This window comes from Pavona decussata, unplaced genomic scaffold (assembly GCF_977016875.1).
Source record: "Pavona decussata unplaced genomic scaffold, jaPavDecu1.1 SCAFFOLD_32, whole genome shotgun sequence".
NCBI classification, from domain to species: domain Eukaryota; kingdom Metazoa; phylum Cnidaria; class Anthozoa; order Scleractinia; family Agariciidae; genus Pavona; species Pavona decussata.
Genome location: NW_028145455.1, coordinates 394245 through 419738, shown reverse-complemented (window position 1 = coordinate 419738; position 25494 = coordinate 394245). Strand labels below are relative to the sequence as shown.

At 38.9% G+C, this 25494-nt stretch overlaps 1 protein-coding gene and 1 long non-coding RNA gene across 2 annotated transcripts; both read left to right on the top strand.

Moving 5' to 3' along the window:
• The first annotated feature begins 835 nt into the window (after nt 1-835).
• Nucleotides 836-6263, top strand: LOC146484480 (uncharacterized). The gene is made up of 4 exons (XR_014863574.1): nt 836-1287; nt 1648-1776; nt 2519-2654; nt 3051-6263. It is a non-coding gene; the product is annotated as an uncharacterized LOC146484480 (long non-coding RNA).
• Nucleotides 6264-9073: 2810 nt separating this feature from the next.
• LOC146484479 (retinal rod rhodopsin-sensitive cGMP 3',5'-cyclic phosphodiesterase subunit delta-like) lies at nt 9074-16898 on the top strand. The gene is made up of 6 exons (XM_085104557.1): nt 9074-9292; nt 10997-11059; nt 11256-11281; nt 11931-12056; nt 12823-12928; nt 13893-16898. The coding sequence occupies exons 1-6, from the start codon at nt 9243-9245 to the stop codon at nt 13972-13974; spliced, it is 453 nt and encodes a 150-aa protein (XP_084960683.1). The 5' UTR covers nt 9074-9242; the 3' UTR covers nt 13975-16898.
• The last annotated feature ends 8596 nt before the right edge of the window (nt 16899-25494 follow it).

The following is a 25494-nucleotide window of genomic DNA, read 5'->3' as shown; positions in this document are numbered from 1 at the left end:
TGACTTCAAAATTAACTCTACGTTATTTAGATTACTTTAGTTAATCAGCGCAGAGGAAGTCAACAGAGCCTAGAGTAAAATCTGCGCCATGAATGGGATTCAAACTCAATGACTTCAAAATTAACTCTACGTTATTTAGATTACTTTAGTTAATCAGCGCAGAGGAAGTCAACAGAGCCCAGAGTAAAATCTGCGCCATGAATGGGATTCAAACCCAATGACTTCAAACTTTACTTTACGTAACTTATCTTACTTAAGGTAATCAGCGCGCGGGAAGTCAACAGAGCCCAGAGTAAAATCTGCGCCATGAAGCTAGTTACCAGTGACTAGATGAAGTTAGGTTTCACTCATTTTGTCCTACGAGTTTCTCTTTTCAGCGCGCCAGAGCCCTAATGAAAATAGATCGTGGGGTCAACCTGTTTAAAAGCCTTGATGTTTTTGCTGATTGCCTAACATTTGGCCCAAGACATTTTCGCGATCACAAGGAAGTTGCAAAATTCCATAAAAAATTAAGTTTTATGTTAAGTCGGGATATTTTCCTTTAACAACGTTTTTTAGACGATAAACAATACAAGCAATCGATATGAGTCCCCAGAAATGACGCGAAATATATTTTATTGAGCTTCAAATTCTGCATAAATTTTGCGTGACGTCAGGGTCAGTAAGGGTCAAAACCAGGGGGGGTGGTCAAACTACGAAACGCAACAGCAAGAGAATTGCTAAATAGCATCATTCATTATCATTTCGGACAGACATTAAATGGTGAAAGTTTGAAGGAAATCGGCCGACCCCCTTCTTTCACCTCTGCCTGGTTTTCTCAGACAATGACTCTTAAGAGCAGTTGATTTTTTATTCGAAAAATGTGAGGCCTTTTTTATTTTCCCTCTCAGTTAAAGTTACTAACATTATTCCATGCTTAGCTATATTTTTTTTCAGTGGATTCCTTATCCTTAACCTGGTGACACACCTCACTGCTTCCGCGCCATTACCATCAGTGGAACGAAGACTGATGAGGTTTTGCTGTAGAAGTCATAGAACAGTGGTGTTGTGAAGGTAGTTCAGCTCAGTCTGATGAACAGAACACTAGATCTACTGCCCTGTCTTAGCCTCTTCAGACGTTGCCGCCTCACTGTGAGCAAGGAATGTGCGACAAGCGCGAAATATACCGGTGACTCGCTTAGGATCTGCTTCTGGGTGATTTAAAGAGCAGTGGAAAAGGACCTCGTTTGCAGTAACCAATCAGCATACTCTTCGTCTGAATAAGAGTCTGGCGTCCGCTGACAGAAGGTTAGGAATTGTAGATCGGTTCTGTATTTAAAACTTGGATTTATGAACTGAGTGGGATTCATGCCAGTTAATGTTGTCTCCTACACAACGTTCAGACTAGAAAACATTTTAGTTGGTAAAAAGGCTGAAGACACGTTTGCAATTTCTTTTCAGTTGACTTACCCAACAGCCTGCTCAAGAACTGACAAATATAAATACGCTAATGAATTGCTTTTTTGTCAAAGTGGATCGCGGTGAAACAAATATTTTGTAAAGCAACTGACAGGCCGACCTATTTTTGTGAAAATGAAATATTGTTCACTATCAGATTACTTGGTTTCTTGCATGTGACTTACTGTTCTGTTGTTCTTTTTCATTTAGTGCAAGCTGCAGACGGAGCTTCGGATATACACAGACTCAACATTGGGCGACTTTCAGTATTGAGAATTAAGGACCCCAGGCCGACTAAATGGATCTACTGACACCCCTGATTAAGGCAGGCGTCTAAAGGTATAGGCATGCATTAAACATTTTTAATTTTCAGATCTGATAAGCATTTAAATTGTTTCCTGGAATAATATTTGTGTCAAGATGTTGAATCAGACAAGTAGAACATACAGAATCATTTTAAAAGTGATTATAGAACCGCCTGTCTACTTCCTTTTTCAAGGCCGTATGTCCTATTTCAGAGGCATCAGTAAATTGTTTTTGTTCTGAAGTGAAAACAGGCTAAGTCCACATATTATTTAAGATGTATGGGGTGAAATGCTCTAATGGCTACAAGACGAACACTTTCGAGTGATAAAAATACTAATATATTTAATGTAGGTGAGTGTATGTTCCCGAACTACCGTTTCTAAAATCACCTCTCTGCCAATTCCATGCACCCTTTAAAAAACGGTAAGCTATGCGTGACACGAGGTGCATTATCGACGATCGACACCAGTCGACGTCGTCATTTAGTAAAATTAAAATCCAAGGCGGCTTTGAAATGTATGATTTGGGTACTTTCTGCAGCAAGTGGGGATGAAATGCAATTTGTTTCTGGCTTTCATTACTTATACACGTAACGTTGACACTCCATCCACGAACTCGAAACATGACACAACTCTTGATTTGACGATGATTCCATGGCGACAAGGGGTGGAAGCTTATCCTTTTCCACCTTGAAACGACGAATTGTTCAGAATCGATATAATGTGGATACATGAACTTGCAACTAATTTTCGCATTTTTTGTCATTTGCTTTTAGTGCACGGACGTCTATCTCCTACTGCATTCAGCATGGCTCCACGTTTCAACTAACTCCCACAAAAGTCGAGATTGTATTGACCGACAAAGTAGCTTTCATCCTAGTTGAATGTAGGCGTCTGTTCCGAATCGAAAAGGTAAGCATCCTACGCAACTTAAAATTTCAATTCTTATAAGTGATAGGAAATCAAGATCCAGAAAACCCAGGAGTACCTTCGGAATGACAACGCTCAGTGCAAATTCCAGAGTCTCCTAGATATTATATTTCTACCCTGTTGCAAATACAATGGCTGAAAGGACAAAACTTTGCGCCCCGTGTCAAACTAATACTTTATTTGGGATTTTAGTTAAAGTATAACCAAGTGCTCTACTTCGTTTCAAATGTGAAAGACTCAAAACCTCTTCCCAGCTAATTATTATAGAAAGCTACGTTCTTCAAAAAAAGAGTCGTTTCATATTTCACCTCCTAACATTGAAATTTAAATTTGGCAAAAACACCCTACATATACTCTCGTCCTTTCTGTTAATTTTAGGACTTTGGACTCAAGACTGCAGTATAGCAAGAAGCTGTTTCCACCATCACGATTGGATAGTAAAAAGACTGTTACATCACCGAGGATAAAGAATGGGACTGACCAATAAGGTCTCTAATAAGATGTCTCTAAGTTTATAATTATTGTAATTCTATCTAGATTTATTATAACCCTTTTTCTCCCCAAAACAATTAAATTAAATCTCGAACAGCTTTGAGTCCTTGATAAAATGTGATCGTTCTGCTATGAGCTACAATAAAAGTTGCAATTTGTTTGTCAAGGTTTTTCAAAAAGTGAACGGCGCGGTAATGTTCCTTTACTTTTGAAACGAGGCGTTTTGGGGAGTAAAGAGGTAAACGATTTCCAAGTTATTAGTGATTGAAGGTTTTCTGTATTTTAAAATGAATTGCAAAAGTTGGAAGACGGAATTCGGGCACAGCAAAGCAAAAGAACTTGTATTCTAAAAGTGACGTTTGTTAGCGACCATCTTTGCCGCGATTATTACAGACAATTTAATTATCTGTACTCCACTCACTATTCGGAGATGCAAAATATTTAGCAAATTAAAGACGTATGATCGATAACCAAATGCATTTACTGCTTGTCTCTTCTACCAAAGAATTTAAAAGATTGGGTGTTTAATTATTATAAGTCATTTCAAAAATTGGAATTTAAATTTGTGTATTCGATTGCCTGTACTTCAAGGAGATGCCGGTTTACCCTACTAACCCCTCCCCCACCCATAACCTGAACCGTTTATAAACATGAGATCATTGAGGTCATTTAACCATCATTAGCTGCTCCTTCAAGTTCCATCATAAGCTTATGTACATGAGATTATTATTTTATTTTAATTTTCTCCCAATCATGTGGTCATAATCCCTCACCTTCATATTGCCAGTGGATTATTTCAAATGGATGATGCCGCTCTTTTATGCGTCGGACAATTCTATAGTTATCGTTACTGGAACGATTTGACCAACCGTTTTTTATGTTGAGCTATGAGGAAAATATGGGGGGCTTCTTGATCTTGTGACTGAAGGGCTTAGCGCAGAAAGACCTTATCAGCATCATATTCATGAGTTTATGTACTTCACAAGGACATTTTGCTCTAACGGCCTTTCACTCACATAACCTGTATAAACACAGGTAAACTAGCGAGCTGGCATTATTCATTTTTTAATTCATGAGTTTTAGTCCTTCATAATCGCGCTCAAAACAGAAAGATGTTCATCGCCTCCTCCCTTGGCATTTTCTTGAGGTACTCGCAATCGAAGTGCTTCAGAACTTGTAGAATTTATTTTGGCGAAGTCAGTAGTTTTATACTTGGGGAACTCTTTGATTAATTAGACTGGCTTTGTATGCATAGGTTACCTTGATTATTAAATATTTTTTGCAGATCAAATTGGACTAAATTGTTTTGGCCAGCAGCCGGTTTTTAATTTGTTTTCTTACCGTTGAGGTGTGGTCGCTAATAAAGGTTTTACACTGTACTTCCCAGAGTCAAAGCCCATTTCTTTCTTACATAGCGATTAAGTTTACTCAATAGTTGTCAAATTGAAATTCGGTTGGGATGTCTATTTCCGGGTTTTTACTTTGACTCTCGGGAGTTAAAAGGTTAAGTCAGCAGCTGATATGGAAACTTTATTGTTCATAGAGAGTATTAAAAAGACTAAGTGTGGCAGAAAAAGAGCAAAAGTGATAGAGATATATGGAGGACCAGAAAGGGGCGAGATTAAGCCGGAGAGAAATCACAAGAAAACATCGAGAGAGATTTTTACATTTTTTTCTGAACAAAGAATTAGAGCTGACCTGTTTTTTTTATGCAATGTTGTAGTGATGCCTTAAAACCCGTTTATTTCCTTATTTTTAATAATCGCAATAATTGATCTTGTACCTATGACCCCGTTGAACATTTCTACAAGCTCAGAAAATATTTTCCTCTGCTCTTTCAAACATCATCATTAAGGTATCTCTAGAACAAAGCGTCGTGTTAGAGTATGATTGTTGACATACGCAGTGGTGTTCGTCGAATGGATTTCTTGTCACGTATTAAATAAATTTTTATTGTTTCCACGATGAAGACCAAGGTATGTTGAAGGCAATATGTGTTTTGCTTATTAAATTCTCGTCGAAGAGGAAGTGAACATTTGTGCATATAAAAACAGCGTATTTCTAAACTAAGGTTTCTTTACTTGTTATTGACTCGATCTATTGATAGAAAAAGACTTCCAAAACCTCACAATTTTCGGATTTTTTCCCGCCTCTATATAAAAACCCAATTTCTGATGTGAAGTACGAGTGAAAAACTATTTTGGATAGATGTTTAGTGAACTTGGAACACCTGAATTCTCCTTAATTTGCTTTTAATCTGAGCTGATTCTAAAATAACTAAATAACCTGAACAAAGAAACAGTAAACTAATCCAGGAAGGGTTCTAGGTGTTTCAAGCCAATTTGAAATATTCATAAACCGAGCTTTCCTTTTTTTGGTCGCTAAAAGTTTCGCATGGAGCTTCAGTGCGAGACAAATGTACAGTGTGAGGTTGGTGTAAGAAGATAAGATCAGGATCTGAGATTGAGAGTTAGTGTCACTAGGGTAGGAGTTGAGGTTAGTAGAGTTAGGGCTAGGAATTATGTCAGGATTTAGGGTTAGAATTAGGGTTTATTAGCTGTCATGGCATGAAGCTAGTGTTGCTAGGTTTAGATAGCTGTCAGCGCAGTGTGCTTTGATCTCGTACTGTGTTCCCTGAATTGCTTAGAACATTAATCGAAGAAACGACTGCATTGGTCATCGATCAAATTCATTTAAGAATTCTAGCAGTGATTTTGAGGCTTTAATTTATACTGAAGTATTAGCTGAATCTGGAGCTAAAAAATCAACGAAATTGCTAGTACTTAAACCTTTCGTGGAAATTTACATTGTATGAAACAAATTTAAAGATGCAATATAAAACGGACTCGGGAAGAATATTAATTTCATGTTTATATAACCTGACATACTGCCTTCATCATCAGTTATAATCAGCCAAAGTTCCTTTAAAGAAATTTTTTATATCCTTCATTAAAAGTAATTTCACTGGTCTTAGAATGCGAGCAAGTCGTCTTCTTCCCTATTTAGTTATAACGAGCTGGATTTGGGAGGGAGTGGTGAGACAACAAGCCTAAAGAAACTAGCATGGGGAGGGGAAGATTGCTCAAATCTGCCTCTCCTTTTTTTACCGAATTACTCAATTACTACATTTCGGTTCGCTTGACGACTGCTTCCAGGCTACCACTACTTGTAAACTTGTAGTATAAATAATAAATAAATGTATTTTATCTTGACGGAGCTAAAAGGTGATGGCAATGACAGACCTTTAATAATTTACCCCAAAAGACGCAATCCTTCATCTTAGCCCCCGAAATTTTCAACTTCTTTTATTATGGGATTTTCCTGATCACTTCAGTTGGTGCGTATGCATTTCACTGGTTGGTTTGGCCGGGCTTTTAGGGTTTCGCATGAGGGAGCGAACAGGGTTTATGGCCTGAGTCATATTCCACGTCGTTATGTGTTCTGTAATAAGAGTTTTTTAAATTTAATCGTGTGACTAAAACTCTCATGCACACAGTTAATACTGTTTAGTGGTGCCCGATGAGTTAAGTACAAACGATCATAAAGAACAAGGTTAAAATTTATAGTTACCTGAGCTCAAACGTAGACTGATCTTGTCTGCCATTTTCTCTGTTCAAAGTGTTAATGATCTATGTGTGCAGAATAAAGTTATCTTTAATAGTTTGTTCTGATCAGTCTTTATTTTTAAGAGGTACTTCATAAATACATAATCTAGATAAAGCAGGGATTATATAGTGGTGAAACATGAGACGAAGTAAACAAAAGACTATCAATTTTTATGAAATAATTAAAATTTTAGCACTTGAGATTTGCCTTGAATAACTGTGTTATGTGTTTTTATACTAAATAGAAATGATGATTACACTGATTTTGTTTTGTTTGCTTGTTTTTTTTTTTCATTTATTTACCCGCACGGTACGATGAGCGAGAATATGGCATGATTTTTTTCTTTCTGGTGACTATTTCTCTCTGGCTTGGCTCAAGCAAGGTGGCTCTAACTTTTACATCTATGGATAAAATCAGGAGACTTAGTCTTCAGTGTTTTGGTGATTCTTTTCTCTGTTGGATTTAAGTAATTTTAGTTAGCGTTTGCTATACATAAGGACTCTAACAATTGTATAATTTAATTACCAATAGTGTATAAATAAAGGATGATTGATTGGATTGTGATAGTCTCGATATTTCTGTTGGGTAGTTTTAATCTTTTAATAACGTTTAGTTCGTATTATGAAGGCCATAAGTTTATGAGTACTATGAACTACTATGTGTTACCCTCAGTAATAAAGTTTGATTGATTGATTGATTGACTATTGATTAACTCATCTGTTTTTATTATTCCACAATGTCCCCTTTCCTTTATTATTTGCAGGCCACAAAAGAGCGACTTTTAAGTGTACTCAAAGCTCCTTTTGCCGCCCATAGTCGTTCTTCTTTACCAGGATTGGATAATATGGACACTGAAACCTCGATAAACATTTTTTCCCACCCATTTACAGACCAAACTTTTTTTTTCTCCCAATCGACCGTGGAGACTGGTCTAGCTAGCCGAAAGGTTTTCAGATTCAGAATGATCTAGTGCTATGTTGCACGGCCTTGTCAACACATTATTTCGTTTTGGCCTGATTATATATTTACTTGTCTTACTTGAACCGACTGTCTTGCGTCCGTGCATAATGGTTAAATTCTATATCCTCTTTCAGACCAAAAATGGTCAAAAACCATATCCTTTGGCACCGCACATACCTATACAGCTTATGGAGTCCCCTCTATGGATACAGTCTGTAGGGATAACTGGCTTCAGCTAAGCTATCAGTTGCCCATGTCACCTTGCGGTCTTGTCACCGTAGGATTGAAATAGCTGTACTGTCATGTGGCCCGGGCCATGATTGGCGGACACTTGTGCAATTTGTGCAAGGGCCAACCGGACAGCTTCATCAACAAAGTTCCCGGGTCCTGGTGTAGTGGATTTCAGCAAAATTTAGAAAATTTAACTACTGAGGAAAGACTGAAAAGTACAGTTGGGGTTGTTTACTGTTTAAATATAGGGTATCATTCGCTTCTGGGGGTATATAACCACAATCAGTGCCCAGGGAGGGTACTCCCATATATGGGCTATATAGGTACGAGCCGCGAGATAGGGTATGGTTTCTGAGGTTCTCAGTCCTTAAATAGGGTATCATTTTTAAAGCAAATAATCTAGAAAAAGAGCAAGGCTGATTTCACGGTCAGGGAAGTATATTTTCCCTCATTTAGCAACGCGTTCCTGGATTAGTCCTTAGATAGGGTACCTAAATTGTATCAGTTAAATTGAAGCTTGTAAGCGCCACGTTTTATGAAAAAGAAATGGCTTTTTAAAACTGAAGTGTCCGCTGAAGTGTTAGTAAAGCGATTTTCATAGAGATTTGTGTTTATCGGTGCACATTAGCCGTTGGTTGGGTCCGTTGAATAGGGTGTCATTTTTTGGGTTCGGTCCTTAAAAGGGTATCCGTTTTCCCTTCCTTTACCCTTAAATAGGGTCAGGGCTCGAGAACCTTCGCGGCACACCGATATCGAAAATTTTCTGGAGTACTCCCCCCCCCCCCCCCCTTCCTCTCGGGAATCAGTGTAGTGTAGTTCAGCTTTTCTTAGATTGGACTTTCTGAACTGAGGCGCAAGGCTGGCCGCTTGAAGGTTATAAAGTTTTGAAAGAGTGAACAGTAGGTCTTCTATTCGTTCTCATTGTAGTTTAGTATAAATCGAAGAGACATCAATGCAAAGGATTTTTACATTTTCTCGGGAACTAATGACGAAAAGAAGTCATGCAACTCTGCATGAAAACCCACCGTTTTTTTGTTGTGTTCCAGTCCTTCTGGGTCAATGGGGCACAGCCGCGCCCTTCTTGATGCAATTACCCAGAGTTCTCCTGGAAACGCTAACGGAACCGCTTGCTTGGTGCTAAGGTTATTTGGATTGCATAAATGTCACTTGCTCCCAAATTTCCACTGATTTTTGGTTGTCGACGGGATATTTCGCGTGTAATTTTGTGAAAGTCCTAGCGTTGGATCATCGTTTGGCCTTGCATAGTGATTATTTGCCAGTATGAGTTCGGACGACGGCAGAAAGGATCAGATACTGCGAGGATTCAAATTGTATCTTTTCACGTCACATATGGGCTGTGAGTTTTCCAGGCAGTTTGAAAGTAGTCTTCCAGTCGCAGTCTTTTAAGCTTACTGGAAATTCGTAGGCTAAAATTTGCTAGATTTAGCTGATTTCAAGTATGATAATGCTTTAGGTGAGTCATCATTTGCGCGCTGAGTGTATCGAAGTCAAATCGTATGCTCGTTCGTCGCTATATGCTAAAGTTTACGTTTTTATTTGTATTAAGCTTACTTTTAGCTTGAAGCTTATTTGTTGCCGATTTTCCAGTACACGTAAAAGAGATACTATAAAATATTACACTTTCACTGATATATGCATAAGTTAACTATTCATAACAAGCAGGTTGTAAATGTTAAAACATAAACCAAAATTTATTCGTGTTTGGAGCACAGTCGCTCGATTTAAAATTTCTTTGCAGCTGTACATTCTGTACTTTTTGGTATAGCCGACGCACACCTCTGTAATAGATAAAATCACTTGGTTTACAGGCTGTGTGATTCAGAAAATATGGTATAATGTGAAAATCAAAGAGTATTTTAATTATTTTGCTGTGAAAACGAACGGGTAATTAATTTTCTGGCATTGTGTTCATCGATTCCAAATGAATTGTGGTCTGTTTATTGTCATTTGTCGCTTAAATATAAAAATTACTTATCCACTTTGCAGAAATGAATTTCTTCGTGATTTAAGGATCAGAGATGGGGAAGAAACACGGAAAATGGACCCAGACATTATATTTGGTGTTAACTATTTTCAAGTGTTGAAATGACAATCACGGGCTAGACCAAACATAGATTACTGATAAAATACAGGCTTTCCACTTCCCAGTTCCTTGTTACAAATCTACGTAGCAACAAAAATGTTTAGATCTCGTCTGAGTTTAGAATTTTAGGACAGGTTGACCTTGAACTAAGGTGTATAATCTTTATGCAGAAAATATTCAAACCTTTTGATGCTTGCTATCATTATTCTATAATTGACAAAGCTTATTAACACCATTGTAGGCTGGATGCTGTAAAGCTTTTATTTTATATTTATTACTTTTTAATTGACACAGTGATTGCTGATTGGTTACTGAAAAGAAAAGTGATTTCAATTGATTTATTTTGAATTCCCTTTTCATCCCTTCTTTTATTCAAGAGACTTGATTGAAGAAATGAGTTACCCCAACTCAAATTTCATTGCACTAAAAAACTTGCATTTACATGTGTTTAATATGGGGAAACGAAAAAGATTACTCTACTTCCTTAAGGCTATCAAGGGTCAAAAAGAATTGTGCATCAATAACTTCCTTGTTCAAAGTAAATAGTAGTTCCTTTTCAATTAAAAAAGTGGTATTGGGGTTGTTTATGCCAGGATCCATCAAGACAGACATCAGCTAATCTGATAGATGTAAGCCTCTGCAGATATCAGAATTGTCAAGGGTACACGTAGTTTGGTTTCAAATTAACAGTAGTTGTATTAAGCACTGTTTATTGCCCTTGGAACTCTGCCATTTTGAAGTTCAACCAACTGCTATCTCTATTAACAGCTGATTTTTCTGGAGAACTTTCTCCCAGATATGACCAGTTTGAGGATAAGTGAGCGGTTCTTACACAAAAGTATTGGTATACATTATAACTTGTGTTACTTTTGCAACAGTAGCAAACTAAGGAGATTTATTGTTTCACTGTTAATCCTTAACCAGGATGTAGAAATTGGATGAATCTGCGAGATGCTGATAGTGGGAAAGTTTTGTGGCAAGGCAGTGATGACTTGTAAGATAACTGTGATAGAGTATTTTTATTTCCTTACTGTTCTGAATGATTTTACCTCATGTTAACAGTTTTTTCTTTCAGCTCTATCTTTTGTCAATGTCTAAATTAAGTTCTCTTCCTGCTTTTTGAAGGTTCTAATGTTTTATTCTTACCATGTGTAATACCTGTCATTCCTGGGTGTAATCTTTCTTTTCAGGTCTGTCCCTGGAGCAGAACATGAAGGTATGATGCATAACAAAATCTCTGTGTCATTGAATTAGTGTTAAAAATTATTTTTTCTTGGTCAGCAGGACATGTGTTCTTCCTAACCTTTGTTTTTAATGGGAATTTCTAAAATGATTAGTTTTAGTTTAAAGTTTATCAAAGGGGAAGATTTCATGGTTTAAATGTAGCTAAATGTAATTTAGGAGAAGTTAAACTCAAAACAGTGCTGGCCAGCAGTTCCAGTAACCACGGCTCAAATCTGCTGTTGGTAGCCCGGTAAGCAGCAGGGCTTCAAGACTTTACAGGTCTCGTGTCACTGATCTCTATGTTCAGTGTGTCGGTGCCAGTGGTGTTTGGCGCTCACTGGGTTGCCATGGATACTTAGCACACACGTGTGTAACTACCATCCTCTAGGGGACCCATCCACAACCTCATTTGTTGTTGATGAGTTTAATGACAATTTGCAGAAACATGCATATATCAAAATATTGTTACCATGGAAACATCAAGTGATATGAACAATAACATGTCAGAGATTGAAAAATTGCCAGATAAATTTTTCAAAAGGTGGCTTTTGTCACAGGAACACTTTCTCCCCTCCCACCACCGATCCGGATCCCTCCAGGTTGATTAGTGCTAAAGACGTTTGTGTTGGGTTTGTTTCCAGCGAGAGTACCAAAAAAGATCTTAAAATGCAAGGCTGTGTCAAGAGAACTGAACTTCTCCTCAGAGCAAGAAATGACAAAATTTAGGCTGGAACAAAAAGTTTTGTTCAAAGGGAAGTGTTTAGAAGGTAAGGAATCTAAAGAGTGACAGTGTTCAAGGCTGCTGCCTAACTGGGGCCCGTTAGCCTGGGGCGACCAAGAAAATGATCTGGCGCCTAATCACATGTTGGGCTCCCAACTTCTCAGCTTTTGGCCTTAAGGGCTCCTTGAAATTTTTTCAGGCAACAGCCTTGGTGTCAGTGACTACAGTTGATAAGCAAGCCTGGAAATTATCTTTCTTGTTTAGGAGGTTGTGTCCTTCCAGATCTTTGTTCTTGTTTATCATGTCCAGAGTGGAAAATTAGTTGGATTTTCAGTTGCCAGGCCTTTAAATGTTTTTTCCAAGACAAATTCTATTAGCTAAAAATATGTATTGAAAGGTTTCTGCAATATATTAAGGGCAATTTCAAATCTCACAGCTATTTCTATTCAAGTTGAGGAAGCAGGCTTTTTGGTAGCAAAATAAAAGATGGAGCAATACGATTTCTTCCTCTGGATTCTTTTAGTGGCTTATGACATTGTCGACAAGATCTAGAAGACAATTGGAGGCAAATTTGAGCATAACACGATATCCAAGCACATTTTAAAATTCAAAAATTGGTTTGGACAATGGCTGATATCGACTATAATTTCCACTAGCGGAAACTGTTAGTGACTACTTATCAGGAAAGGTAGTTGCTTATGACAGATGTGACTGAGAGTAGATTTAAACTGGATTTCAGTGGAGATGAAGGGTGATAGTAATCTGGAGTGGTCCTGTTCTCATGTTATTATAATTTTCCTTGTTTTCTTAAGAATGGTATTTTGATTTTGGATTTGTCATCCCTGCATCAACAAACACATGGCAATCACTCATAGAGGCTGCTCCTGAATCACAGATGATGCCTGCAAATGTTTTAAAGTGAGTGGATTGTAATAATGTTATGATAGCAAATGAGCATTCCGTGTAGTTAATGTAAGTAGCAATACCTTGAATAAACTGGTTTCTTGCAACCTTTATTTAATACTGAATAAGTGGAATTAATAATTCTTTGCTTTTATGCTAAATTATATTATTGTAACCCAAAATTCAAAACACTTGTTTTTCGGTACAGGTAGCTTTCCAGTCTTTCAAGCTAAGTCCAGTGTTTTGAAAACTCTTCATTTGCCTTACCATAAGTGACAAAATATAATGCTGTTCCATTTGCTCTATAAATTGGAACTTTTCCTCCTCCTCCTCCTCCTCCTCCTCCTCCTTATGTCAAGCCACTTTCTGAACTATTTTTCTCTCTAATCACATTAACTGAAGCTGTGTTTTATTTGGAATACTTCAAACATTCACAAATGTATTTTTCAATCAGTGACACAGGCATAATTGGAGAACGAAATCCAAGTTACCCCTTACACAACAGGAGTCGAACATGATATCATTTGTTCATCAGGCTTAAAACGTAACATTCACGTTTCACACTTCAAACATTGTTCCTATCATCAGTTTATCTCAAATGCCATTTCTTGTTGAAGAGTTGCTTGGGGAATATTAATCTCAGGGAAGTAGGGATGGCAAAGCGGTGAGAGCACTTGCCTCCCACCAATATAGTTCAGGTTCAATTGCTGGACTCAGCATCATTATTATGTGTGTTGAGTTTGTTGTCGGTTCTCATCCTTGTGCCAAGAGATTTTTCTTCGGGTACTCTGGTTTTCCCCTCTCCTCAAAAACCAACATTTTCAAAATTCCGATTTGATTCAGAGAGTGTCCCCTTGGATACTGTAAAGCATATCATATTTGGTCATCTCATCATGAAATTATGTGCTACACTGACTAATTTACAAAGTTAAACTTATTTGAATTTAATTTAAATATTTATTTCTTTCATCTCTTTCAGTGGCAATGTGGTGATTGAAACAAAGTTCTTTGATGGCGATCTCCTTGTGAGCACGTCAAAAGTGCGAGTTTATTACGTCTGACCAGCGCGCGATCAGTGACTCTTTTCTACACACCAAGTTGATATGTCGTAGATGTACAGTATTGTCTATAGGCAGTGGAGGAGATTTTCAGTTGTATAAACTAGAAGTAGTGACTCTTACTTGTTACTCAATTTGTGAGTCTCAAAGAGGGTACATCATAAATGGATGCATATAAGCCAGTGAGTGTAGGAGGGGGGGGGGGGGGGGCAGGTAGTTGTTTGGCTATGTTGAATATATTCTGGTCCCAGTTGATAAGGCACTATACAGGGTCTAAAATATACTGCACATTAAACGTTGTCCAAGGTTTTCGTACACTCCCAAGCTTAACTCTGGTTAGAGTGTGCATATTCGCTTGTACAAGAGAAAATACTGAAATCTTTGCACAGATTGAAACTGTTGGATAGTGACTTATCCACAGGATGAAGTTATCCAGCCTTTGAACAACTGGCCCCTGGTGGATAGTGAGTGGTTGTTGGCATCCTCTGTGTTGAATATTGCACCTGTACAGTATCAATTTAACTGTTATTTAAAGTGGAGCACCATATTTTAAAAGGGTAATACCCCTAGACAGGAGTTTATTTGAATGGTTAAAGTAATGGAATGCTTCTTGTACACAAAACCTGCAATGATGCATAGTCCTTTTTTAACTGGTTCAAGGTATCATGACCAAATGCCTCAAGTTAGAAACACTTACAAAAGAGACTTACTTTGCAGAACTTTCTCTCAGTATTGGTCCTGGCATCAGAGCGGCACAAGGTCTTGTTCGGATGCTTCATTTCTGTCTTGAGTGCAGAAAAATTGCATAATCTTGAACGTTGTCAGGGTTGGGGGACCAGTGGCACCACCTTAACCAAGCTTCTATTAAGCACCCCGCCTGCCCCTTTCTCTTATTGTTTGGGTTTATATGCAGTCATTTACAACATTTAGTCATTATTTTAGTGTTTTCATGAGGTGGTAAATAATAAACTTTGCGTCTTTCCCAGAAAATCAGGGAGAATCCTGATTGTTTGTGAACTCTGTAGTTTTGATTTTGTAGACAGGGCTGTCTTAAGCTTTGCATTAGTTGACGCCACAAGGAAAGTAGCTGGTTAGCAGCAAAGAGACATCTGCCATTCTTATTGTATAATAATCATTTTGAACTCTAAAGTAGCTGGCTATCTTCGCTGTAGCTGCTGGCCATAAAGCCGTTCACTTTTCTAATCTACATAATTTCACGTCACCTGCCTTGCGTGGGATCTGAGGAAAAAAGTATGATTCACTCTAGCCCAGCCAGATAAATTTTATTTTGTTTGAACTCTCTGATGTGATGTGTAAATTTTAAAACTCTCAAGACATGGTTGTTCATTTATTGCCGCTGTCACAGAACTGAAAATTATTTGTCTGAATCAGCTGGGCTGGCAATCTTCGCAAACTTTATTCTTGAGCTCCTTCCCAAGTCAGTGACATACCTGTGCGTACATGTTCAATATAGCTAGGCTCAATTACCAGCTGCTATTTAGGGAAATGAGCCTATGCTCCCAACCCTTGAGAGCAGTGGAAATCAAGCCTACGACATAAGCAGCCCGTTTAAAATGTTTTGTAGTAGCAAGCAACATAGCAGGAAAAGTAGGCAGAAAGAGTTAAGTCAAAGGAGTCTTGGGGAAGATTAATGTGAACTAGGCAGCGATCCGTGGATGGCAAAATGGTGATAGATTTCTTGAGGGCTGCATAAGTGGCTAATTTCAAAGTCTGGTGAATGTCTGATGTTGGGCTGAAAATTTAGTTTCTTTACCCAGCTGGAATCTCTTGATCTGGTTTGTGCATTAATTTGGTTTAAATGGAGTTCTGACTTTTTTAAACATTTTCCCAGAGTCACATAATGTTTATCACATCATGTGATGGGCTTTAAAAGACTGTTTACAATACTTGTCAGTAAATATGCTGATGTTTGACTCAGTGAGATTCATAAATAATCATTGTAACATGGAACTTTTCAGCAACAAATGTTGGATGATCATATATAGTATGGTGGTACACTTCTAGCTAGAAGCATTCTTATGATGTATGTCATTCGAAAGTTCATCTTGTGTACTTGAGTAGCAGCATGCTGTTGTAGCTTTTGTCTTTACATACATGTAGTAATTTAAAGGCTGTAAATCATTGTGCTGTAGCTTGCTTGTAGGTTTCTCCTGTTAGGGAAGCGTAACTTAAACTTCTGACATGGTAAGACTCCCAGAGGGGACTTCCATCAAACAATGATGAGGGCAATTGTCATTCTATTTAGGGGGAAAATGTGTGGCTTGGTACCTCTAGGGTGCTAGGGTGCTTCCGGTACCTTTCAGGGTATTGAGCCAAAAATAACACAGGAACTATTTGTCTGTCAAATGATCCTCCTTGTTTCATTCATGACTCGTCAATAAAAGAGAATACAGTGTTACAATTGGTACCTCTGAGGGGAGAAATGTATTTGAGCCATTCCGCAAAACAAGGTACTTGTACCTTTGACAGTTTTTTGCAAACGGTTTATGACCACCACTCTCATCCTTTTATATGGAAGTCCCCCCACCTCCACCCATCCCAGGGGTAGACCCTGCTATAGAATGGCCTCCCATTTGGTAGAGAGTAGTAAATACTCTTTGATGAATCACCCTTTGCAATCCAGAACACATTCAATGATTCTATCAAAACGGTTAACAATAATTTCACTTCATAGTTTTAGGAATTTATAATCTTTCGACATGTAAAAAGCTGCACAAAATGTGATCTGTTGTCCCTTATAGCTGTCTTTTCTGCTGTTAATTTATTGTCATATTTGTATTTTGTTTTACAAATTAAATCAAGAGCCAAATATCATGGTGTATTTTTTCATTGCTAATCTTGCTGTTAATAGAGCAGTGTAGTCATGAATCATGCATGTGTTCCATAATAAAAGGAATCTTAATTTATTTGAAGTCCACACTGAATTGCATGCTGGTTTTGTTGTTCCCACATCTCCAGGGTAACCACTATTTATTCTTTATAGGCTGCGAGTAGGCTCTCAGCTGCAAGAGGATAGTATGAGAGGGATGGAACCCCAATCCTCTCGTGGGTCGTGTCACTCACTGCTCGCACTAACCTCCCGTGGCTGACCTGAAAAAGAGCTTGCTCACAGCCTACATTCTTTACAGATCAACTTACCAGTAGGTCACAGGGCACCCACTCAATTTCATTCGTGTCTTTCAGTTGGTTTTCCGAGGCTTTTCTTGTATTCTAATTGGATGGTTATCCATAGCACACTTTTTGGTGCCGTAGATCAATAAGACGTGCATAATGCTGTGCTGTCAATGATTTGCTTTGTTATTTTGGTTCCACACTTTCACAGAAACTTGCTCATTTCATGATAGAGTGGATACTAAAATTCCGACTGTAAGTCGCGCCGAAAAAACGCTTTCTCCCCAACCCCCTCTCCCCCCAAAAGGAGCCCCACCCCAATTCTTAGACGTAAACGTTTTGTGCAAAACACCCTTCCAACAATGCCCTCCTGAATATAGGCCCACGGATTGTAAAGGTTGACTGAGTTTCATTGGCTGTTGCTGATTTGTTCCGTTGCTAGCTGCAATTGTTTGTTTACAGCTTGTATAGCATGCTCAGAGGCACGAGTAGATTTATGTGCAACAGGTTGTCTGTTGCTTTCCGCGGACGCCAACTTGAGGCTGTAGAGTCTTCCCTCTCCTCTGCAGAGGCCTCTTTTGCGCTCGAGCGGAGACAAATAACGAGAGTGAAATAAAGAGGAGTGAAGGAATCAAGCAGAGACAAGGGATTGGAGAGAGTGAAATAATGAAGAGCGCGGGGAACGATGGGAAAGGAGCATTCTCGTCCCCAGAACCTCCTGTCCCTCTTAGCCCGGCGGCTCTGGGAACGAAAATGGTCGTCCCTCGCGCCACTTTATCTCTCCTTTTCCGACTTTCGCGCCTTTTTTAGCAAAGAGACTCAGCGGAGAAGAGAGGAGTCTTACCGTCTAGACAGTGTAGCATATCAGTGAACACTGTGCAGACTGTCGTAGGGCTCAGCATACGGCAAGATGCTCTTCAATCAATCAATCAATCAATCAATCAATCAATCAATCAATCAATCAATCAATCAGGCAATCAACCTGGTAATGCAGGTTTCGTTGGGAAGGCCAGCTATGTACCATTTCAACTGACCTAATGTACTTTCTTGTATACCAAACAGTGCATACGCTCTGGCGTTCCTTTGTTGTACTACTACAAGGACAGGGGCTTGAGATACGTTTGAAGAAGTCGAGTTTTATGTAAATCCTGAAGGAGGGAGAGAGGATAATGGTGGTTTCCAAATCTAATTTTCCAGCACTTAAATATGATTCCCAAGGGACTTTTACGACACGCCCAGATCCCTAGGGACATAAACAAGTGAAAAATGCCTCCTTCGATATCTGGTCATTTTTGACCAGACCCACAAAAGATAAAATCAGGGTGAGAGTTAAACAGAAACTTCTTTGTCAGGGCGCTATTAGCACTAAAAAATGATTCCCAAAGGAGTGATACGACACACCGAGATCCGTAGAGACATAAACAAATGAAAAATGCTGACTGGAAAATTTGGTCATTTTTGTCCAAAATCAATGGACTTACCCCTTGGAAAAACGTCGATTTTTTGACGAAATACAAATATTCTTTTAAAAGCTTCCAATCTAATCAGTGTGTCCGAAAATGTCCCCTGAGGCACTTTTTAGGGCCTCCCAAGGGAGTTTTACGACACGCCGAAATCACTAGAGACATAAACAAGTGAAAAATGCTGACTTGAAAATTTGGTCATTTTCGTCCAAAAACAATGGACTTACCCCTTGGAAAAACGTCGATTTTTTGACGAAATACAAATATTCTTTTAAAAGCTTCCAATCGAATCAGTGTGTCCGAAAATGTCCCTAGTTGAGACACTTTTTAGGTTCCCCAGGGAGTTTTACGACACACCGAGATCCCTAGGGACATAAACAAGTGAAAAATGCCGTCTTTAAAATTTGTAACACAAACTGCAAGGCTGATACTACGTGAAAGAGTTGACTTTGCGAGACAACAACCCGACAGAAACCGACAAAACAGGACTGCAACCGTGGACAGCTGTTTCGTTCTTATTGGAACTCGTCAGCACGGTGTAGCAGTTCTATATGAGACCAGCGACAGAGCCAGCTCAAATAAAATGCAACAAAACCCATGTCCTATCAAGTTTCGTACTTTGAACCTGCCCGCTCCCCGAATCACGCGTTGCCACACCACGTGCCTCAGGGAGAAAGCAGACAAAGCATCGAATTCCTGTCTCGCAAAGTCAACTGAATGTAGATGGCCAAAACCATCTTAACATTGAAACGCATGGACAAAACCATGCTTAAAAGGCACAGCATATCGGATCTGTAAAGACCTACGGCCCCAAAAAATAAAGTAGACGTTTAAAATTTGGTCATTTTTAGCAAAAAAGCCTTGGAACAAAGTCGATTTTTGGGCGATATACAAATATTCTTCTAAAAGCTTCCAATCAAATCAGTGTGTCCAGAAACGTCCCCTAAGACACGTTTTAGGCTTCCCACAAGGGACCAGGAACAAAGAAATAGCCCCAAAAAGATGAGAGTTAAACAGAAAATTCTTTGTCAGGACGTTATTTGCACTTAAATATGATTCGTAAAGGAGTTTTACGACACGCCGAGATCCCTAGGGAAGTAAACAAGTGAAAAATTCCGACTTAAAAATTTGGTCATTTTTGTCCAAAAACAAAGGACTTACCCCTTGGAAAATTGTCCAGTTTTGGACGAAATACAAATATTCTTGTAAAAGCTTCCAATCGCGTCATTGTGTCAGAAAACGTCCCCTGAGACACTTTCAGGCCTCGTAAGGCACCAGTGACGAAGAAATAGCCCAGAAGAGATGAATTCAGGGTAAGAGTAACACAGAAAATTATTTGCCAGGGCGTTATTTGTACATAAAAAAAGATTCCCAAGGGAGTTTTCGACACGCCGAGATCTGTAGGGACATAAACAAGTGAAAAATGCCAACTTGAAAATTTGGTCCTTTTTTATGGAAAACCATGGACTAACCCCTTAGAAGAAAGCCGATTTTTGGACGAAATACAAATATTCTTGTAAAACCTTCCAATCGAATCAGTGTGTCCGAAAACGTCCCCTGAGACACGTTTTCGGTTCCCAAGAGAGTTTTACGGCATGCCGGGATCCGTAGGGACTTAAATAAGTCGAAAATGCTGACTTCAAAATTTGGTCATTTTTAGCCGAAAACTATGGACTAACCCCTTGGAAAAAAGACAATTTTTTTACGAAATATAAATATTCATTTAAACGCGTCAAATCTAATCAGTGTGTCCGGAAACGTCCCCAGAAACACTTTTTAGGCCTCACATTTGACCAGGGACAAAGAAATGGCCCACAAAAGATGAAGTCAGGGTGAGAAATAAACAGAAAATTCTTTGTCAGGCCGTTAATTTGCACATAAAAAGGATTCCCAAGGGAGTTTTCCGAGACGCCGAGATCCCTAGGGATATAAACAAGCGAAAAATGCTGACTTGAAAATTTGGTCACTTTTTGCCAAAAACGATGGACTGACCCCTTGGAAGAAAGTCGATATTTGGACGAAATAAAAACATTCTTCTAAAAGCTTCCAATCGACTTATCGTGTCCAAAAACATCTCCTGAGACACTTTATAGGTTCCCAAGGGAGTTTTATGACACGCCGAGAACACTAAGGACATAAACAGGTGAAAAATGCTGTCTTTAAAAATTTGTCATTTTTAGCAAAAAACTATGGACTAACCCCTTTGAAAGCGGTGAGGGTAAAAGAGGGAAAGAGTTTGCGGAATGGAATGTGGGATGGCATAATTATGCGAAATACGATTAACGCGGGGAATAAATTAACTGAAGAGCGCATTCTGTTTTCGCGCCAATTTTATAAGAGCAGTAGCTTTTTTGATGCTGCGGACTCTTGCTAAATATTAACAACAATTCGAGGATTTGATCGTCTGATTGTTGATTTGGAAGAAGTGAGGGTAAAGAAAGCGATGAAAACTGTTTATAGTTTTCGCATTCAGGGAACTATGAGTAAATCCGTAGTTAATTAAATTTCATGTTCACTTTACTCCATGCGACTCCGGTTGACAAAAATAACGTGGCAGCGTGAAGTCTTCTCAGGACAAAGATTGATCCTTTACCGAGGGCAAATAATAAACATTTTTTTTTAAACCCTCGGTAAAAGATCAATTCTCATACCCTGTATGCTCGATGATTCAGTTATCATGAGCGGGAAAACGAACAACAATTTGACCAAAATGCATTTGTGATAAGAATAGTTTCACAACCTGTCACACAACCAGTGTCGATAATTAGACACCATACTTGTCATCTGCTTTTTTGCTCTAGGGCTTTTTCGCTTTTAAATCTCATTTTAGGTTGGGACGTCTGGCACTAAAAGACCTTAATTAAAGACGGATATGTTTAGTTGGATAACGCGTAACTGAACTATAGCTACCTGAATCGCCGTATTGAATAGCTAGGTAGCTAGCTCAGCAGCTCAACAGTGACTTGTGTACTCGCAATGTAATGTGAGAAAAAGTAGAACATTTTTCCCATGAGTTGTACAAATTGTAACCGTGAAAGAGTCTGATAAAATGACCGAGTTTAAATTTAAAATTTCTCACATAATAGTTTTGGCCTTGGACTGATGTTATTTCTTCAGTCTGGTGTTGCTTTTTGTCTAGGCTACTCGCTGTCACGTTCTTTTTGTCAGGGCCGTAGCCAGTATGAGGCAAACCGAGGCACTTGCCTCAGTCATTGTTTTTTTTTTCGGGGAAAGTAAGATTTTTTTTTGAAGGAGAAAGAAAGGCACTAGCAGCAAATAAATTCATAAACAGTTAAACAAATGTAAAAAAATGTTAACGCAACATGGTATTTTGTTTAATAAATCAGGCAGTTGCCTGAATTACAGATGAGAAAAATTAAGCAAAAATTCATGCTAACCTGCCTCGTTTTCATGTGTTTTGACGCCATTTCTCGAGTCTTCTGTCTTCTCTGATCTGAATGAGGAAAATCTATCAAAATGCAGCGTTCTTTTTCCCTGCTAGCAGAGGTCTCTGCCGTCAGAGACCTCTGCTAGCTGGGAACGTACTATCTAATCAACAGCTTTTTTCAAAGAAAGCGGTAAGTAGATGCTCTCATAACATGCTTTCAGCGCTTCTCAATAATCGAAACAAAATTTAACCTTCTTTTGACATTATTTAGCTAAGCAACTTTTACTTTCAGTCCATCTAGTAAAGATGGTGATGTCAGTGAAGAAGCCACCGGAGATGGTGGGAAAGAAGTTGTAGAGGGCGAAAGCGGACAGGCGACAGCGCGACTAAGTACAGGAAGCTGTTCGTGCGAGCGCAGCTTTAGCGCTCTCCGCAAGTTGAAGACCTGAGGTGAGTTGCATAAAATTTAATGTCGGGCGTAACTGCTAACGCCAGACCTTCAGCCCAGTCACACTCAGTATTTTAACTTCTGACGATAGCATTTACGCCCGCCGTTAAGTTTTTTGCAACTCGTCCCTGGTGCCGTTCATCGATGGGCTCTAACAGGCTGAATGGCCCTGTATTAGCCCATGTCCACAGCAAAATCCCTGTGGACCCGCTCGAGGTTCTACAGCGATTGGATGCTAGTGGGCACAGGCGAATCACGCTGGCATTTAACAGCTAAAATCATTGCCTTTTAGAAACGACCAGGTTTTATGAGCCTGCGAGACTGATCACCCCCAACAAACCCTACTTTTCACGAAACCGATGGTCAGCCGAACCTGGTTTACTAATTAGGTCGTTGTTATCTAAGGCCTTCCTATAGAAACAAACCACCAACAAACACACATTAAACAGCCGCATACAAGAACAGAGAGCCCCTAAAGTAGCACTTAAATAGCTCCCCTCCCACCCCCTCTCCCCCCCCCCCCCCTAAAAAAAACGCCTAGCTCTCTTGATCTATATTGCCTTTAGGGCTCCTAGCGGAATTTTTGTCAAATAAGGTTTCATCCCAGTGGTTTGTTTAAACGTATCCATCATTTTTAAGAGCCTTAATAGCTAGGCGGGGAATTCAACCATGGATATTGCCTCAGTCCTTACTTTTTTCTGGCTACGGCCCTGTTTGTCAACTAGAAATTTAATTTATTCTTAGTTCCTTGAATGCGAAACTTCATCGATTTCTTCACTCTCACTTCCTAACCAGCGATGAGACATGTTCTATCCCAGGCGTATATTTTCTAATCCTCGATCTGTTGTTTGGTTGTTTAATAGTCCGCAACATCCAAAAAAGCTGCTGCTCTTATAAAATTGGCGCGAAAACAGGATGCGCTCTTCAGTTAATTTATTCCCCGCGTAAATCGTATTTCGCATAATTATGCCATTCCGCACGCCATTCCACATTCCATTCCGCAAACTCTTTCCGCCTTTTACCCTCACCGCTTTGAAAGAAGGCGATTTTGGGGCGAAATACAAATATTCTTCTACAAGCATCCCATCGAATCAGCGTGTCCAAAAACGTCCCCTAGAGACACAAACAAGTGAAAAATACCGGGTCGTTTTTAACCAAAAACCACGGACTAACCCCTGGGAAAAAAGTAGATTTTTGGACGAAATACAAATATTCTTTTAAAAACTTCCAATTCAATCTTTGTGTCCGAAAATGTCCCCTGAGACACTTTTTAGGCCTCCCAAGGGACCACGGACAACGAAACAGCTCAAAAAAGATGAAGTCAGGGTAAGAGTAACACAGAAATTTCTTTGTCAGGGCGTTATTTGCACAAGGTGATTCCCAAAAGAGTTTTACGACACGGTGAAAATACCGTCTTTAAATTTTGGTCATTTTTACCCGAAAGCCATGGACTAACCCCTTGGAAAAAAGTCGATATTTGGACGAAACACAAATATTCTTTTAAAAGCTTCCAATCGAATCAGTGTGTCCGAAAATGTCCCCTGAGACACCTTTTAGACCTCCTAAGGAACCTACAGGGACAAAGAAATAGCCAACAAAAGATGAAGTCAGGGTGAGAGTAGAACAGAACGTTCTTTGTCAGGGCGTTAGTTGCACTTAAAAATGATTCCCAAGGGAGTTTTACGACACGCCGGGATCTCTAGGGACATAAACAAGTGAAAAATACCGACTTTAAAATTTGTTCATTTATTGCCAAAAACAATGAACTAACACCTTAGAAAAAAGTCGATTTTTGGACGAAATAAAAATATTCTTCTAAAAGCTTGCAATGGAATAAGTGTCTCCGAAAACGTCCCATAAGACACTTTTTAAATTCCCAAGGAGGTTTTACGACATGGCAAGATCCCTAGGGACATAAACAAGTGAATAATGCCGTATTTAAAATTTGGTCATTTTTAGCCGAAAACTATGGACTAACCCCTTGGAAAAAAGACAATTTTTCGACGAAATACAAATATTCTTTTAAACGCGTCAAATCTAATCAGTGTGTCCGGAAACGTCCCCAGACACACTTTTTAGGCCTCGCATTTGACCAGGGACAAAGAAATGGCCCACAAAAGATGAAGCCAGGGTGAGAAATAAACAGAAAATTCTTTGTCAGGCCGTCAATTTGCACATAAAAAGGATTCCCAAGGGAGTTTTCCGTGACGCCGAGATCCCTAAGGATATAAACAAGTGAAAAATGCTGACTTTAAAATTTGGTCATTTATTGCCAAAAACCATGAACTAACACTTTGGAAAAAAGTCGATTTTTGGACGAAATAAAAATATTCTTCTAAAAGCTTGCAATGGAATAAGTGTCTCCGAAAACGTCCCATAAGACACTTTTTAAATTCCCAAGGAGGTTTTACGACATGGCAAGATCCCTAGGGACATAAACAAGTGAAAAATGTCGTCTTTAAAATTTGGTCATTTTTAGCCAAAAACCATGGACTAACCCCTTGGAAAAAAGTCGATTTTTGGACGAAATACAAATATTCTTTTAAAAGCTTCGAATAGAATCAGTGTGTCCGAAAAACATCTAATGAGACACTATTTAGGTTCCCAGGGAAGTTTTACGAACCACCGAGATCCCAAGGGACATAAACAAGTGAAAAATGTCGACTTTAAAATTTGGTCATTTTCTGCAAAATACATGGACTTACCCCTTGGAAAAATATTGATGTTTGGACGAAATAAAAATATTCTTTTAAAACCTTCTAATCGAATCAGTGTGTCCGAAAATGTTCCCTAAGACACTTGTTAGAATCCCAAGGAAATTTTACGACACGCCGAGATCCCTAGGGACATAAACAAGCGAAAACTGCCGTCTTTAAAATTTGGTCATTTTTAGCCAAAAAAACCATGGAATAACCCCTTGGAAACAAGTCGATTTTTGGGCGAAATAGAAATATTCTTTTGAAGGCCTCCAATCGAAAGAGTGGGTCCGAAAATGACCCCTCAGACAATTTCTAGGCCTCCCAAGGAACTAGGGACAAAGAAATAGCCCAAAAAACTTAACATGAAGTCAGGGTGACAGTGAGAGAGAAAAT